At 34.1% G+C, this 18,440-nt stretch overlaps 1 protein-coding gene across 14 annotated transcripts in view; it reads left to right on the top strand.

The window, feature by feature from the left end:
- Window positions 1-18,440, top strand: part of PHF20L1 (PHD finger protein 20 like 1) — a 75,645-nt gene that overhangs the window by 32,482 nt on the left and 24,723 nt on the right. For all 14 annotated transcript variants that reach the window (XM_061123162.1, XM_061123168.1, XM_061123160.1 and 11 more), the window contains 6 exons: window positions 718-800; window positions 4,294-4,546; window positions 6,643-6,831; window positions 7,112-7,309; window positions 13,720-13,776; window positions 14,982-15,089. In XM_061123162.1, the coding sequence (XP_060979145.1) occupies window positions 718-800; window positions 4,294-4,546; window positions 6,643-6,831; window positions 7,112-7,309; window positions 13,720-13,776; window positions 14,982-15,089 (888 nt within the window). The remainder of the gene's footprint in view (window positions 1-717; window positions 801-4,293; window positions 4,547-6,642; window positions 6,832-7,111; window positions 7,310-13,719; window positions 13,777-14,981; window positions 15,090-18,440) is intronic.

Below are 18,440 nucleotides of genomic sequence, written 5' to 3'. Positions count from 1 at the left end.
GATAAAATATTCTGTCTTCTAAAATTGAAAATTAAAGGTGTACATGGGAAAAAACTGGAACTCCCAGTTTATTTCATCAGTTGTATAATAAGGCTGTCATATGAAGCCCAAACGTAGGCAGTATCTACACTCTTTTCCATTAACATAAAAGGGATCCCTCCATGTTCTCACCACGTTTGTAAATGATTGGCTACAACTGGGCATAGAAACACACTTGTGAAGCTTAGGTTAAAGAGTCCAAGTGAAATAAAAAAATTGGGAGTATTTTTTTAGCTAATAATATAACAACAGCAATCATTTTATATTCTAGATGTTTGAAAGGATTTCTTATATCTTCATATTAATTCCATATCTTATTTCAGTTGTATGGACAAAGCCTAAGGTATTAATGAACTAAGCAGTCTTAAGTTTTTAGATATTAATCCATAGAAATTTAAATTTGTACAGAATAAATGTGTATGTGTGTGATTTTTGTTTTTAAAGGATATTTTAAGGTAATTTTTTTTTTATTTTGAAGACTGTTAAGTTAGCTACTCTCAAGTTTTAATTTAGCCCTTTGAGTTGTTATTAAGGATGTTTGTATATTTGACAAGTAACCGTCTGAGAGTGTACTTCCTATAAAAAAAGTATAGGGGATTCAGCTGCTAAAGTTTTGGAGAATTAGTGTGAAAGCCAATATCTTTTCTAATAAACAATTTCTGTACGATTTTTCTTAAGGTTTGTTGGCATCCAAAGCTGTTGGGGTGGATGGTGCTGAAAAAAAGGAAGACTACAATGAAACGGCTCCAATGCTGGAGCAGGTATGAAATGGTAGCATTTGATTGTTTTCAAGGTTCCCCGCTGGAATTATCACGGAGCTATAGTATCCACATAACTGAAATCACCCTTTTGATCAGATATGGGGATAGGAAAATAATGGGTGATACATTTTTAACTCTGCCTTCTCCAAGGTATGCAGATAAACTACAGATTTAATTAGTGTTTATTTTCAGTAGGCTGGCGTTAAAGCCTTTGTCTCTCAGTGGTGGAAAACCAGGAGACGGGCCTCCCAGCTGGATACAGGCTTCCAGCTGGATCACCTTTGACTAGCTTACTAAAAGACCCTTACACAAATACTTTTCATTTGTGAGTTAAAACAGGGTTTTTTGACATCTTATAAAGCTTCTTTTGTAAGAAGTTTCTTTTATATTGTAACAATTGGTGTTGTTAGACTGACTATGTGTTTTATGAATTGATCAATGAGCCATACATTTTTGCTAGGATGTATATTTTAATAACTACAAAAAAAATTTAAAAAGCTATTAAGGGTCTGTCTTTAAACCACCTAAAAGAGGAATTTGAAAATGAAGGTTGCAGTTGCTAGATTTTGCCTTGGCTACCTTCAGATTCCCACAATACCTGTATATAATGGACTGTGCATGCTTTTCCATTCTCTAAGGGCTTACCTTTTTGGGCACTGTAAGACTATAAGAACACAGTAATAGCCATAACTGGATTTCCTTGGTTCTCCTGTTTTAAAATCTGAGCCTTAATGTAGTTTTACTATATCCTTTTTGTATTATTTTAATTTTCTTTATTAGTAGCCTAATAAAGAAGACTTTAAAATGAATACCTTTTGCTCTTCTTTATATGCGTTTTAAAAAACAGTCCAAATTTAATTGATATTGTATTGAGTTTTTCAGGGTTATTTTAGGCCTGATTTGATAATAGTGCATTGTTTCGGTGCCTCCATTAATGTATTAAATCAATGATCTTTTAAATTGATTAATATGTCAGTGAATCATGCCTTCTGATTTTCTGTGGTCATCAAACGGTTAAGTCTGCCGTTATTGTCAGTATATCAACCAAATTTTAAATGACTTTTTTTTACTGTGTATTATTATATTCAACATCCCAGATATAATATTTTGTATCACCACTGTTTATGGTATTCTCAGAATGCAATAAGTCAGGGACTTGGGTAATAAAATGTTTCTGGAAAATTCATTACAATGTCAATCTTTCATTATGCACAATCCTACTGAGATGAATGTGATTGTGAAAATTATTTATTATGTGTGGAAGTTAGTTTAGAGGGCAGTGCCCTTTTCAGAGACAAGTATAGAAAACAACATTTTGAAACTGAGCTTAAAAAGGAGAAAAATTGAATAACTCGGCTGTTTTTATTCACATAATTAAGAAAATTTTGAGAGTCCTTGCCAGTTTTGTAACAAAGAGACCAGTGATTAATAATGAAAATTTTGTAAATTATTTTAGATTTTTAAGGAACATAATAATGCCCCCTTTTTTGTCATTCAGGTTGATTTCTATGTGAACTGTTTTGTAACCAAACTCTTAATTCTTATACTGTTTGCCCTGCTTCAGAGTTAAAAAGCCGAGTTATAAAATTCTTAATTACATCTCAGTTGGTATGACTTGAAGAAGAGGTATTGTCACTAACCTATGTTGCCCTAACGAGTAAAATAATTTCACTCACGACGTAGATTTATAACAGGCCTAAGGCCAAAACTTACTGTGCTAAGGAATTTATTTATTTACTTTAAGAAAGTTCAAGCTCTGTGGTCTTGAACCCCAGTTCTCAGATTATTAATTATAGGTTACTTAATTGTATTAGGGAATTGTTATGTTATATTTTACTTTTGGATAAAACCTGCATTAGATGCATAATTCAGTAAATTTTAAAGAATGTTAATTTGTCCTTGTTTAGAAGTTAAGCACCTTATCAAGATATTAATTTAAGTATTAAAATCTTGTTTTATAACTTTGTAACTTGAGAGTAATGGATGCTGTAGTGATGTCTCACATATGTGAAGATGAACAATAAAATTGTTTATTTACAAGTAATGGCTCTAATTACTTTTCTGGCAACACTTTATGATCAGCTTAGGAATCCTTTCTATATATGGAGTTTTTTTTTTTTTTCAAGTGATGAATCTGCACTTATACACGTGTGTAATGAGTAAATTCAAGAATAGAAATGATGACAGTTGAGTAAATGAGACGCTTGACACCCACCCTCTAATGTGGTATGTCCAACATGCCATCTGTAGCACAGTCAAAGGTGCCCTGCTTAATACCAGATATTCACTGTTTTTCTACCAAAAATGAACGCGTTGGATTTTCAGGGAACAGAAAGCTATTTGGTCCCCAGACAGTGACCTTTCATATTCCAGAGAACTGCAGGCTGCAGACCTATTGGTCATTCCTCACAAAAGATAGGGAAGTAAAAAAGTTTCCTTGGGGACCAGCATATTGTTCATAGAGCTAACAGTTTGATTCTATATAGAGGCCTATCTTAGTATAAGGTTTGTTTTTTTTTTGAAGTGTATCTCATACTTTGCTTTCAGATACATATGTCAAAAAGAGATACAGTATAGGCAGTGCAACACTGTAGAGTGCAAGTCCATCCAATGTGGCTGTTCTCTGTAGTCTTTGGACACATTCACGTGTAATTTTACAAATGTAGGACATTTTACTGCCAAATGAATTAAGGTATTCTTTATGAAAGAACTGACAAAGTTCTAATTTTTTTTTAAAAGTATCAGTTGGCAGGAAGAAGGTAAAAATTCTCATCTAAGAATGCGACGTATTTTGTTTTTAAATCCAATGTTTTTAACTTACACTTGGTTTTACTCCTTGTTTTTTTTTTTCTGTTGTTGCTTGTTTTGTATTGTTTTTTAGTCTTTTAACTCTGTATTGCTGGTGGCTTCGATTTCATGATGCATTATGCTTATGAAACTCTAGCTTTCAGCACTAAAATGAGTTAAAGATAATGTTTCGTTAATTTGGTCATTGTTTTCCTGTTGAGATCTTTCTTTAAAGGGAAATTGTCTACTTAAACCTCTGCAATGAACTCAAAGACATTTTTTTTTTAAAATCTGAAAATCAGAAGCTTAACATGTATTCCTTTAATGCTCTAAAACAGAAATTTGTTTATTTACCTGATTATTATTGTCATTGGTAATTATGATTTCCAAAGAGGTATGTTTTAACTTAACACCAGACATATTTGTCCAGTAAGGTAACATTTTATATTCTGAGAATATTATAAATAATGCATTTTTAAAAAAACCCCAGTTTAGACAGGTCGACAGCATCCCTTTAAAGACAGCCTATTCAACTTTTAGTTAATAATTTGTGGGGTTCTTTTTGGTTTTTCATTTGTAATAGAAATGTTATATGTTGCTTAACAATGTTTTTGGATACTAAAGTTGCTTAACAATCAAAAATAGAAAACAAGAACAAAAATGAAGAAACCAAAATAAAAATATCAATTTTTTATTATTTATTCAGGCGATTTCACCTAAACCTCAAAGTCAGAAAAAAAATGAAGCTGACATTAGCAGTTCTGCCAACACTCAGAAACCTGCACTGTTATCCTCAACTTTGTCTTCAGGGAAGGCTCGCAGCAAGAAATGCAAACATGAATCTGGAGATTCTTCTGGGTGTATAAAACCCCCTAAATCACCACTTTCCCCAGAATTAATACAAGTCGAGGATTTGACGCTTGTATCTCAGCTTTCTTCTTCAATGATAAATAAAACTAGTGAGCACAGATTTTTAAAAAATAGTTACTTATCCTATAAGATACATTAAAAACAGTTTGGTTGTAGTTATATTGTATTTTTATGAAATTGCATTTTAAAAATTCAAACTTAAGTGGATATGACAGGGAAGGCTTGAAACTCTCTCAGGGGCAAAATCCATATACATTTCTGACTGATGTATTGTACAGAGGGACAGTAACTATACTGCTGGTTAAGAAACCTCAGCATTTAGTAACCATAATTCCACTGTAGTTTGACTCTCCTCAACTAATAATCCAAGCACAGTTAGAGGCCTGATTCATTACAAAAAAAAAAAAAAGCTATTATGGGATACAGAAAGACCCATGGTCGATATGTGGATATTTTCCTGAACTCCTAAGACTGTTCTTATGGATCGATTTAGTCATTGTCCCCAGTTGTCTATACCCCACCCCCAATACATTTTATTTAGTTCTTCTAGGATTTAGAGCGCAGACTTCAGATTAATTTTACTAATGAAAGAAGAAAACTGCTTCCTTGATCTTATTTTTAAAGATTTTACTGTTTCAGTACCACCAATCTTTGAAGCATTTACTTAGTCTTTTTAACATAACCTTTCAACATGGGTTTGGATATATTTAAGACAAGATTTGTGTTGATCCTGTGTTTCTCATATTTTAGTATTCTGAGTTAGAGACAATGAAAAATAATTACCTAAATTCACTGGGTAAAAGGTAATTTTGCTGTTTATAACAGCAAATGAATTAGTAACCTGATTATTAAATGAATATGACAGTTTTCTTTATGAACTCCTCCATATCATATCTTCTACAGTTAAAAATGGTGGCATTGAGAAGACTTCTGTCAGTCAAATATATTAAATTTCTCTTCCATTCAGTTACTGTATTTTTTTGCTCAACTGTATTTTTCATTTTTCCATTAGGTTTTGGCACTTTTTTGATTTGGTTCTGTTTAATAAATGACTTGAAAGGATGGGAACAGAAAAACTCAGTTGTTTCATCCTAAGCTTCACTTCTTTATGGCATTTATCATTAAATAATGTCATTAGTAGTCACTAAAATGTCAGATGACATTGATATGTATTTTATTTTGAATTGTTTTCTATTTTAGTATTATAACCACAGTGTCACGGCAGTTGAATTTTATCCTTTTTTTTTCTTTCAGTTATCACCATGTCTTTTTTATTTTGATTTTTGTAAAAGTACTTTTAAATACCCAACTTTTTTAGACCTTGCCTATTTTCTCGTTCTAAATTAACATAAATATACTGGCTTGTGTAGACCTGCCTGTTCTAAATAATCAAAAATGTTTATGTGCTATGTAGAAAGAAAATCAAAGGTTAAGTATTTCTAAGCTTTTGTGTGATATATAGCTAGAAGATTCTTAAGTGACTCAGTGAGTTTTTCCAAATAAAAAACATGTGAGGGCAAGAACTGTCATATTTTTAAAAAATTATCATTTTTTGCCCATAGTGAGTACTTAAAATTATTTGTGTTCAATTTATTTTTTTTTAATGAATCAGGCCCAAACATATGTTTACAAAAATCCATTTGGGGGAATGAGGGTGGGATAAAATTATTTACATTATTTTTACTTTAGCAAGTAAAGCACTAACTCTACAATGCATGTCAGATTTTTGTTACCTATGCCCCTGTCTTTTTTTTTCCTTAGAGAGTCTAGATTTGTAATATAGCAAAAGGAATATATATATATATATATATATATTTTTTTTTTTTTTTTTTAAGAAATCTGGCTGTACAGAGATAATTTTCCCAAAGGAAGAATGGCAACTAACAACGATCTGCAATTAGAGAATAAACTGTAGTCTTTTCCATGGGAAACTACCTGAGATGAATGTTCCATGTTATTTTCTTTTGGTTCTAGTAGGCTTTAGATTTTAAAAGTTTTGATTAACCCTTGTGAATGAGGGCAGCTTTTGCCTTTGATTCCTTTTGGAACATGTGCTGTTCCTTGTGGATACCTTAACAACATCAGAGGGCAGAATTTGAATCATTTTTCCCATTTTTTCTCCTTAAATATGATAAGATGATCCTGGCATGTATCTGCTTCGTGAACATTGAAGATCTTTTTCTAGGTCCTCCACAGCCTGTGAACCCCCCTAGACCTTTCAAGCATAGTGAGCGGAGAAGAAGATCGCAGCGTTTAGCCACCTTGCCCATGCCTGATGATTCTGTAGAAAAGGTTTCTCCTCCCTCTCCAGCCACTGATGGGAAAGTATTCTCCATCAGTTCTCAAAATCAGCAAGAGTCTTCAGGACCAGAGGGTAATGTATATTGATTTCCTATAGAACCAAACATAAAAGAAGACAAAGAAAACACTTAAGAGATAAAGATTATTAAAATATTAAGAGATTTCTGCTTTTTTCCTTCTTAAGATCTCTGGACTTTGTAGATAAGCACCTCATTTGATTCTACAAATGTTCGTTCAGTGCCGCCTTTGTTGATTGCCAGGCACTGTTTAATTTATGTAGCATTTTAATCCACATTGATATTAACTGAGACAGTGTACCTGTGTTAACATATTGTGTTCTTTATTCTGTGTAGTACCTGACGTTGCACATTTGTCACTGGGACCCTGTCTCCCTCTTGACTTAAGTCGTGGTTCGGAAGTCACAACACCGCTAGCCCCAGATCCCTCTTACCATAATGAATGCCTCAGAGCAGAAAAGGAAGATACACAGATGCTTACAAATCTTTCTTCCAAAGCAGTGACTGATGTAAGAGGAGCTCCAGCAGCCTCAGGTAAAGGAGATTCATTTTTACAAAATTAGCAAGGCTTGCATTTATATGGTAAAACCAGTTTGATGTATAAATTACATTTTTTAATATGTTATTCCTCTTCATAAATAGCTTTTATGTAACAGCTGTGGAAGATGGGGTTTAAAGTCATTTTGTGTGACCATTTTCTACCATTTTTCCTGGACGTCATTGTTATTTTGTCACTTTACTTGCTTCTCCCTACTTTTTTCTTATATCCCATTTCTACTAAGTAGGAATTACTAGAGTTAAATATAATCACAGAAGTTCTTGGTTTTGAAGCCAGAAAATACTTAACAGGATCAGTAGTTTATAGGTTTAAGAATTTTAATAGAATTTAAGAAACACTTGGCTTAAGTTAACTGTATGTTGTTAAGTCGCTAAGTTGTGTCCAGCTCTTTATGACTCCCTGGACCGGAGCACTCCAGGCTTCCCTGTCCTTCTCCGTCTCCCGGAGTTTGCTGGAACTCCTGTCCATTGAGTCGGTGATACCATCTAACCATCTCATCCTCTGTCACCTCCTCCTCCTGCCCTCGATCTTTCCCAGCATTGAGGTCTTTTCCAGTGATTGTAACAGAACTTAATGTTTAAGAAACACTTAGCGTAAGTTAACGATATACCTTTATCTTAAATATAGTCCCATATTTTGGAGCAGAATCTCCCAAATTTAACCATAATTGATTATAATGTTATTTTGGGAGTTTCATGTGTAAAACCAACCATACTCTATAAGACATTTTTTGATTATTTTATGATACTTATTTGAAACCTTTTTGAGGTATTTTATCAAGTTGGTATTTTAATGTAACAATATTAATTTGTATTTCCATTATATGTTTACATCGTTTTATTTGGAATTTTATAAGATTTTAACCTCAAGCATAGAGTACGTGCAATTCAAAAATAAAGGCAAATACTAACACCTTTCCAGTAATTACTGTTACTAATTTAGAATTAGATGGATGAAGGAGATCTGTACTGAGTCAGTTCTGAAATGGGAAAAAAACATAAAACTGTTTTTGATTTGCAGCCAAAGAGCATTGGGGATAATTGATTTTAATAGCTTCTTCCCTGAAGTCATTTTATCAAATCCTTGGGTGAAGTATGAAATAGAGCTTGCTCTTTTTTGGTGACTGTTGGTGGATATTAAAATAAAACGATTGAAGTAACTTAAGAAACATGCTTTTTACATTACTGCCCTTACCTTCTTGTTCCTTCTTTCAAAGTAAAAATGTAACCAATAGTAAGTATACAGTGTTCTACAAGTCCATTAATCAAAAAAGATTGAAGTTATTTTATATGTGATAGTGTTTCCATATCTTGATTTAAAAAAAAAAAAAATCAGTGCCCAAATTTGAAGATTTGTAGGCTTTGAAGCATTTCTTGTCATTTCCCAAATCTTATCCATTGTCTTTGGACACTTTCTAAAAGCCCGTTCTATCTGTGGATAATTGATTTTTCTTTCCCCTGTTTTCACAAGATTTTTGAGTTACCCTTAACCTTTGAGATACTTTTCCTCAAAAAGTGAAGTTCTTAAGAGTGCCTTGATAATACGGAATTTGTTGCTGTACTGAATATATAAAAATATGTTGAAGTTAAAATATATATTCATTGGGGAGATTATTTATAGTTGTGCATTTGAAAATATTTGTATTTTCTTTTATATATGTATTTTTTTCTAATAGTAACAAGACTGAAAGATGGACCAGTGTAAATGGTGTATATTATAGTCAAGTTATGCTTACTGGATGATGTATCCTAAAACGTCAAAGTAGTGATTGTGCATGGAAATCCATGATTCCAGTGATTTTGTGTCTAATCACAGTACTAGCCTAGTGTTGTTGTTTCCAGAATTTCTAGCATATTTGTGGAGATGTAGTTAATTATCATTGAGGTGTGGTTCTTGTTTCTCGTAATGGTTAAGATGCACTGGGGTAGAGGGAAGGCATGCTTTTTTTTTTCTCATTTAAGTATTAGAAATAACTATTTGAGAAAGTCCAAATAGCAAGGTAGTTTTTTGGGAAAGTGAAAAGTAGAGGAGTTTGGTTTTATAATGTGATGAATTTGTAAGTTCGTTGAAGAGGGAGGACCCTTTTAAGTATGGTGATGACTGGCAACTTTAATTGCTTAAATCAAGGAAATGCATGGTTTTAAATGTTAATTAACTGAAAGTCTTGTTTATTAGGATTGAACAGAGTCACAACATATTTGAATGTGGGGTTGGGAGGGATTATTTCTCTTAACCTCTTTTAATTTTTTATTTTTTGAGGGAAGTAATAGAATTCAAGTCGTGTTCTAATTGGACACCTTTTGATTAAAACTTTGTGAACCTGTCTGACTTGCATGGAAATTCTCAGTGGTCTGCGTGCTTTTTTTCTCTTAACATTTTTGTTAGCTACTCTCTCAAAACTGGTTTACTGTGTTTGTAGGCCTTCTCTCTGCACCCCAAGTTTTCTTCCATCTGAAGTCAAAGTTCCAAGAGTTTTTGTTTTGTTTCTTTTTTTTTAAATTTATGTTTACTTGGTTCATTTCCATCTTAATTATAAAAGTAAGTTTTCTTACCGTTGAATTTTAAAACTTCTGTAGAAAACATTATTTCCCAGAGCTTGTATCAAAGACATTTTCTGGGATTTTTTTTTAAGTTGAAATTCTTGGAGTATTTAGAATGACTGAGGATATTAGTCCTTAACTGTGGAATAGTTTAACAGAGTTTTACTTTTTCCTGTGAGAGATTATGTTCTCACTGCTGAGTTTAGCAGTCAAGATAAAGAACTGATGATATTATGCAGATTATGCAGTTATTATATACACCTATTCTCAATAGGTTAACACTTGCTTTTACTTATTTTTCTAGTAGAGATAATGAACTTGCACTAATCCTCTACATTCTTCTGCTGGGAAACATGCTTGCAATATGACTGAACAAGGTTAAGAATACATTGCTGTCCACATTACAACAAAAACAGTCATTGGTGCCCTTGTAAAACTTGGTACCGTTGTTTTTATTTTATCTTCAGAATGCTTTATCTTACAGTCCATCAGTTTTAGGTAAGGATAGAGTCTTAGTTCTGTAATTATTAGTTCTGTCACTAACTGGGAATGTTAGCTGGTTTTCTTATTTATCTCCTGGATGTCTGTATGACAGTTACTGAATTACTCTAACCTCTTTAAGGAGTTAAAATCTGGAAGCTCAGTGTATGAAAGGATGGGCCAACAATCAGACTGAACTGTGGCTGAGTTGCCTGTGCCTGGTGCTGTGCAGGCATCTTAAATGTTTGATGGTTAGTCCAGCATCTTATACCAACTTCACGTTTATTTTCTGAAAGCCTTTTTGTTTTAGGGTAGTTTTCGATTTTTTTTTTTTTTTTTTTTCTTTTTCAGAATTGTACAAAACCAAACCAAACCATAACCAGAGACTCCTTAATCTACTTCCACCCCCACACCAAATGTTCATGGTTTATTCAAAGCCTGGGGTTTCCATGGAGAGTCTCAGGGATAGCCTCTTTTTTTTTTTTTTTGCCAGAAAAATCAGATATTTAGCACACTGAAGAAACCACTCTGCATTATGGGGCTTTTCGTGACATGAAAGCAGATATGGCTCAGAGATCTGTCTCTCTTGCTTTAACCTGAATAGTCCCATTTGTTTTTTATCATGTTTTTCGTTTGGCCGGGGGATTGGGGGGGGGGGTTGTAATATATATTGGCCATTATATAGTATTTTGTTTGAAAAAGTTCTTTTGATAAAATTTAGTTTACAAATCACTATTCTGTTAACTAATAACCTAGTACTTTGGTTCCCAAATTCTGGTGCATGGTGAAATAAAGACAATGTAGAGAACTTCTTGTAAAATGACATTTATTCTTTTGTGGAATTCTTAAATAGATCTTTTTTTAAATCTATTTGTGAATGAATGTTTTTAAAAGTCCTGTCATTATTGCCTATAGGAATATTTATTTTAATATCCTTGTGTAAAATGTTGACAAGCCTTTCTCAGTTCCCTAGTTTTACTTTTGAAATTTTATAGTTAAGAAATACAGAAACCAACACAACGCTGTAAAGCAGTTTTCCCCCAATTAAAAAATAAATAAAAAGAAAAAACAAAAGAAATATAAAGGTTTGGGATCTCCCAGAACATGTGAAAATAGTGTAGAATGGATCCTCCTGATATAATAATTTCTGTATCTGTTCTGCTGTGCTGACCTGTGTTCCAGAGCTGAGGGTCAGGACCATGTTAATTGTCTTCCAAGTGCCTGAGAGATCCCACACATTCCAGCCAGAAAAGGCATCCCTGAAAGGCAGTTCCTTTCATTTGAATCACCCCCAGGTGCTTCCCAGGTGACTCAGTGGGTAAAGAACCTGCCTGCAACGTAGGAGACGCAGGAGTCGCAGGTTCGATCCCCGTGTCTGGAAGAACCCTTGGAAAAGGGCATGACAATCCATTCCAGTATTCTTGCCTGGAGAATCCCATGGACAGAAAGGCACCTGGAGGTCTGTGTCCATAGGGTTGCAAAGAGTTGGACATGACAAGTGATTGAGCACGCAGGCACAACATGCAGGTGTCGCTAGTAGTAAAGAACCTGCTTGCCAGTTGAGGAGCCATAAGAGACGCAGGTTTGATCCCTGAGTCAGCAAGATCCCCTGGAGTAGGAAATGCCAACCCACTCCAGTATTCTTTATTCTTGTCTGGAGAATTCCATGGACAGAGGAGCCTGGTCGGCTGCTGTCTGAGGTCGCATAGAGTTGGACGTGACCGAAGTGGCTTAGCTTGCACTCAGGGGATTCTGGACTTGTTCCACCTTTCACACTGGAGACTCAGTGCTCCTGGAAATTAGGGCCCCACGGGGCTATAATCATGGTCAAGGGCTGCTTCTGGTGTATCTCTACTGTCACTTAAGATTTAGAATGCAAATCTCTTATTGTTTCTGTTGTAAAATGCCTTGTCATTTTCAAGAAAATCGCATTAAATATGTGAAATTTTCATGGTGTGATGCAGTCATTGTTAGTAAGCAGTAATTAGTGAAAGGAAGTGAGGCATTTGTTCAACAGTCTTGTTAATAAGGAAGTTTAACCGCATTTCTCTTTGATGTTCTTTTCATTTTTTGGTCATAAGAAATCTTTTTATCAGGGAGATTACCAATATTTTTACTGAATTAGAAACAATTATTAGCGCCTCATTAACATTTAGTTCAAGTTGAGTGGTATTTTTATATTTTTGTTGTGTTTTATTTAAATTATGTAAATTATTTACAGTAAGATGAATCAAATGCTAGTTTTTTTGATACTTTATTGGAGTGATTTAAAAGTTGAACTCATAAATGGTGATATTAGAACATAATTTAATAGACTGAAATTGTATTTAAGTGTACTAGAGTCTTTTTCTTAGATTAACCCTAGACACAGATAAGATATTGGTATTGGGAATAGCTGAATATGAATTGAGAACCTTGGTTTAGTGTGTCTGTGTCAGCAACACAGTTATTGAGGTGCATTATTGGTTTAAAAATGTATTTTGGACTATTAGATAATAATACCTAAATGCCATTAAGTTGAATATTTTTTATGTGTTAATAAGCCATTATATCTTACATTTGGATAAAGACCAAAAATGATTTATAGAATAATTCTGTTTTGGCTTTTCTCATTACCTAATAACACATCCGATGGAGTTCAAAGGTATTTGTTGTAGGCAAGAGAGGTTAAATATTGGTTTAAAAAATTTATGCAGATTCCTGAAAACCAGTATAATTTAATATGAAATTTGATAATTCATTTAGATGACGGGAATAGCATTTTGTCATAATTGTCACGGGAGGAAAAATATTATATGGACCTACTGCTAGAGTGCATTTCAGCATCTCCTGGATTGCCAAAGGCTCTGGTGCCAGAATTGATCTTAACTGATTGCCCAGTGCATTCATCTTAACATTTTTTTATGTTTAGACCCACATTTATGCTACTTCTAGAAATGATGCAGTCTCAAATTACTCCACCATAAAGGAGAAAGTGAAAAAAAGCAACCATTATTTATCAGACACTAATAATTTTACATATTTTGACTCATGTAGTGCTGATAACAGCAGGAGGTAGATACTCTTATTCCTGTTTGGCAGATAAGGAAACTGAAGCACAGAGAGATTAAATGATTTCCTCAAGACTGTGCAGCTAATAGATGTGGAACTAGGAATCTAATCTGAATAGTCTGAAGGACCAGACATCATCCTTATTTCTTTGAAGTAGAAATCCCACTTCTTTGTTACCAGTTCAGGCAATAATGTAGACCTTTAGGAGAAAAGAGTCTTGGGTAGACTTTTGTGAGCAATTGTAATTTAAAACATTGTCCCATACTCTTAACCCTTTCTGACTAAATTTACATATTTTTCCCCTAAACCTGCAGGAATATCGAAAACGGAAAAAAAAGTGAAATTGGAAGAAAAAAGCTCAACTGCATTTGGTATGAACAGAAAGTAATCTTTAAGCAAAAGACTGTAGATGGCTTGGCAGTGGGAGGACGTAGTCTGTCTCTTACTTTTTACCTGTTAGTGCTCCTTTAGGTGTAAGTGATCCTCTATTTTAGTGTTTATTAGTTTATTCACCTCCAAATATGTGGTTTCTTAATATATGTGTTGTAGTAGTATGTGCATTTTTTGTCAAGGAACCCTGAGGCTTTCTCTGAGAACTTGATGTTTTTGAACATCTTTGAAATTATGACTGTTTAAAAATATGGTACCATTTAATATTGTTGATCCTTAGAGAATGGATGGTAAATTAATATAGCCTTTTTTTCCCAGCCATTTTTTTTTTACTTTCTTTATAAAAAGTTACTAAGTTTTCTGCTGTCTTTTCTGTCTTCTGTGCTATCATGACTATACGTTTTGGAATAATGGATAATAGTCTTAAATATTCTATAAACTAGCTCCCTGGAGCTTGAGTTACTGAAAGTTGGTTCAATGTAGTTGATAAGTGGTGGGCTAAACTTTTCTGAGTTGAACAGTAGTTGAATATATGTGATGAATTAATTTTAAATAAGTATTCTAGGATACTGTTTTAACATCTGTTCATTTTCTTTATAAAGTGCATATGATTGGGAAAAAGAAATATTTAAAAATTTTAGGACAACATTTAGTTTAAGGAGTTAAGTTTTTACTTCCTTGTGCTTTTTATCTTCATTCTTATATATGTGGAAAATATTGAAAGACTGAAGGAATTATTTGTGGATTTGACTTAGTTTTTTAAAATATTTTTCCAAAAGAAAAAAGTTCAAGTTTTTTTAATCTTCTAATACATTTTCTTGTTAAATTTTGTGTGGAAATACTGAGTCTCCTTGGTCAGGTTTTTCTTAAATTGTGGAGTATATTTCTTGCCACATCAGGAAACTGAGTTACATTACTCATTTAAGAATTTTAACTACTGTCTGTGTTAACTTTAAGGTGTCAGGAGTTGGGATTTCTCAACACTGCTAATGAAGATCCCCTCTTATAGCCCAGTAAGCTAATCAGGAGTTCCAGACTCATGACAGGAACAGTTTAATTGAATCCATCCACTCTGGGCAGGTGACTGGAATAGCTGATTAAACCATAAATGCTGCTTTTAGGTTAACCACAAAGGAATAACTCGGGATCAGTCGTGATTACTAACTGACTCACTTTTGTCATTTAGGTAAGAGAAAAGAAAAGGATAAAGAAAGAAAGGAGAAGAGGGACAAAGATCACTACAAACCGAAGCAGAAGAAGAAGAAGAAGAAGAAGAAGAAATCTAAGCAGCATGGTAAGCACAGTCCTTCCTCGGTGTCTGGGGATTAGCTCTCAGCGGTTACCAAGATCCACAGACGCTCGAGTTTCTTGTATCAAATGGCACGGTGTAGTCAGCCTTTCACACTTGTGAGCTCCACATACATCTGTGGAAATAAAAACTGATCCCCATTTCTTAATATTCTAAGGTTCTTTTAGCTTTTCTCTTTTACCAAAGTGGAGTTAGGACAGTATTCCTATGTTCTTGAGAGCTGAGCAGTTCGTCCGGTAGCCTTTCTTTGTCTTGCCTGTTTAGCTACAGTCACTAAGTTAAGTGGTCTGTAAATTAGTCCTTGCAATGACTAGAGTCTTTCATTGCCAGCGTTATGGTGGACTAGATACCCTGTCCAAGTACTCCTCTGTGTACTGTGAAGGAATTTCTCTCAATCTCGAATTTAAAGTCCTTTGAATTAGCTTTACAGAAGTGAGAGAAAATATTTTTAGAAAAGCTTGGAGAAAAAACAAATAATTTTTCTAACAATAGCTTGTCACTAAATAGTCACTAAAGCAAAAATCATTCTTAAAAATAGGAGGTTACCATAATAAATAGTCATAAAAGCAAAAATCATTCTTAGAGATAGGAAGTTGCCATATAGTGATAAAGGTTGAGTTCACTTTACATCTTTCTGAGTTTTATCACTGAATAACATCATCATATCTTTCTTAGTAATTAATAAATTAACAAAACCTGAAAGTGTCTGTAAGGCTAATAAAGATGGCAGCTGTGTAGTTGATCTAACAAATCTGTCTAGGACACTGAACTCAGCAGCTGCAGAGTAGACAGTTTTTTCAAACAGACTCAGACATTTATTAAAAATGGGATGCAGCTTTAAGCAAACCTCAACACATTCTAAGGGCTTTCCTGGTGGCTCAGACGGTGAAGATTCTGCCTGTAATGCAGGAGACCCAGATTCGATCCCTGGGTGGGAAGATCCCCTGGAGAAGGGAATGGCTACCAACTTCAGTATTATTGTCTGGAGAGTTAACTTAAAGTCACTATTGAAAAGACAAAAAGCCCCATATGTTTAGAAATCAAGCAAAATATTTTTAAATAATTCATGGATGAAAGAACAGGGCCAAAGGGAAAATAAATAAGATGTTAAAAATCTGGCAGGTGTTGAAAATATTATACATGTGTCAACACTTGAAAATGTAGTTAAGATTGCACTTTCGAGAAGAATGTTGCCATACAACTTAGAAAAGAAGGCTCAAAGTCAGCTAAACCTCCAGCTTAAGAAGTTAGAAAAGATTAAGTCCAGAAAAAGTAGAAGTGAACATGAATAATAAACCTATGAATAGAAATTAATGAACTAAGAAAAAAAGGTAGGAAGAAATGAAAAATGCCAAAATTAAATGATGACACCTAATTTTAGACTTCTGGCCCCCAGAACTGAGAGAATAAACTTCTGTTGTTTCTGTCCACCAGTCTTGCGGTAATTTGTTGGGGGCAGCTCTAAGAAACTCTTACAACTCCAAATTCAGTTTGTTATTGTTGTTGTTTAGGCGCTCAGTTGTATCCAACTCTTTTGGGACCCCATGGACTGTAGTCCACCAAGCTCCTCTGTCCATAGGATTTCCCAGGCAAGAATATTGGAGTGGGTTGCCATTTCTTCTTTCAAGGAGTCTTCCCGATCCAGGGATTGAATCCGGGTCTTCTGCATTGGCAAGTGGGTTCTTTACCACTGAGCCACCTGGGAAGCCCCCAAATTCACTTTAGTTGGTTTAAATAGCTTTGCTCTCAAAATCAGAAGAGAATAGTATGGAAAAGGATAGTCACAGGCTGTTCTTATTTGTGGACAAAGAGGCAAAACACATGGAAGTAAATCTAGCAGGATATTTAAAATATGACCATATAGGATTGGAATGCAAAGTTGCTTTGACATTAGAAAATGAATTAATGAAATTCACCACAGTAACATAATTTTAATTAATGTAGAAAAAATATTTGATGCATCCGTGTGTACTTACATTAAAAAAAAAAAACTTTGAACAGCAGATTGTAAAACTTTATTTAGAAACATAAAGCCTAAATAATTGGGAGATGATTCATATTCATGGGGTAGTAGATTACTGATGAAAAGATGCTGCTTGAAATAAATCTATAGATTCATTGCTGATTCTGAACTTAACGTGGAAGAGTAAAGAGCCAAGAATGATATAGTCACTGTTGAAGAAGAATAAGGAGAGTTACTATTCAGTTATCAAAGCAGGGAGGTATTTTGAAAGAATAGAATATGTTAAGAACAGAATAATCCAAAGCAGATCATACATATTTCAAAACGTAGTTTATTCAAAGCTGACATCTTAGTTTGGTAGGTAAGTAATTAGTATTAGAATAATTTATAATCCATATAGTGACAATAACACTGGACTCCAACCTTACACCATGTACAACAATCAGACTGATATTGATGAGACTTCTTATGTGAAAGACAAAACTATAGAACTTTGAAAGTATAGAAAGTCATCTCTGTGATCTTTGGGGAGAGATTTCTAAATGAAAAATGCTAACCCAAAAGAAAAGGTTGAAAATGTGACTAGACTGAAATGAGCTTTGGTTCTTCAAAAGCCTTACAGAGAGAGTGAAAAAACAACACAAACCATAAGAAAATACTCATAACATAAATACTTGACAGAGTATTAGTATTCAGAATGTATTTCAAGCCCTTACAGATCAAAGAGAGAAGGAAAACCCAGTATGAAAATGGACGAAAGAGCTCAATAGGTATTTCACAGAAGTGGAAACCTGAAAATGCTTATATAAGACAATGCACACTCTTAGGCGAAGCTGCCTAATATAACTTTTAGAACCTAGTGAAATCTATTTCTTCTCTGCCATATTGGCAGAAATTAGGAGGTGAATGGTATCAGATGTGCTGAGGAGGTGGAGACAGTGGCCACCACCACCGTGGGAAAGCCATGATGTTTTTCTGATGAGAATAGAGTTGACCTCAGATTCCGAACTAAACTCACACGGCCGGGAGACACGTACAAGAATGTTCACGGCAGCACTGGCGTTGGCCTGTGTCCACCTGTCCTTTAGTGGAATCTGTGTCACTTTGTAAATAAATAGATTATACCCGTTGGAATCTCACGAACAAAATGGATAAGCTAAAAATCAAGTCACAGAGGAAAACATGTACAGTTTTACAATTTCATTTATGTAAACATCTAAAAGTTGTAAAACTAAGCAGTATGTTTTTAGAGGTTCCAATGTATGTAGCAAAAGCATAAAGGAAAGCAAGAGAATGATGAATAAAATTCAGAATTAGCGTTGCCTCTGAGGTAGAGAAAGGACTTTTTAGTTCACATTGGAAGGTGGCACAAA

The sequence above is a fragment of the Dama dama genome, chromosome 21 (assembly GCF_033118175.1).
Source record: "Dama dama isolate Ldn47 chromosome 21, ASM3311817v1, whole genome shotgun sequence".
Taxonomy (NCBI): Eukaryota; Metazoa; Chordata; class Mammalia; order Artiodactyla; family Cervidae; genus Dama; species Dama dama.
The sequence above is the reverse complement of the archived record's forward strand: the minus strand, read 5'-3'. Positions and strand labels throughout refer to the sequence as shown.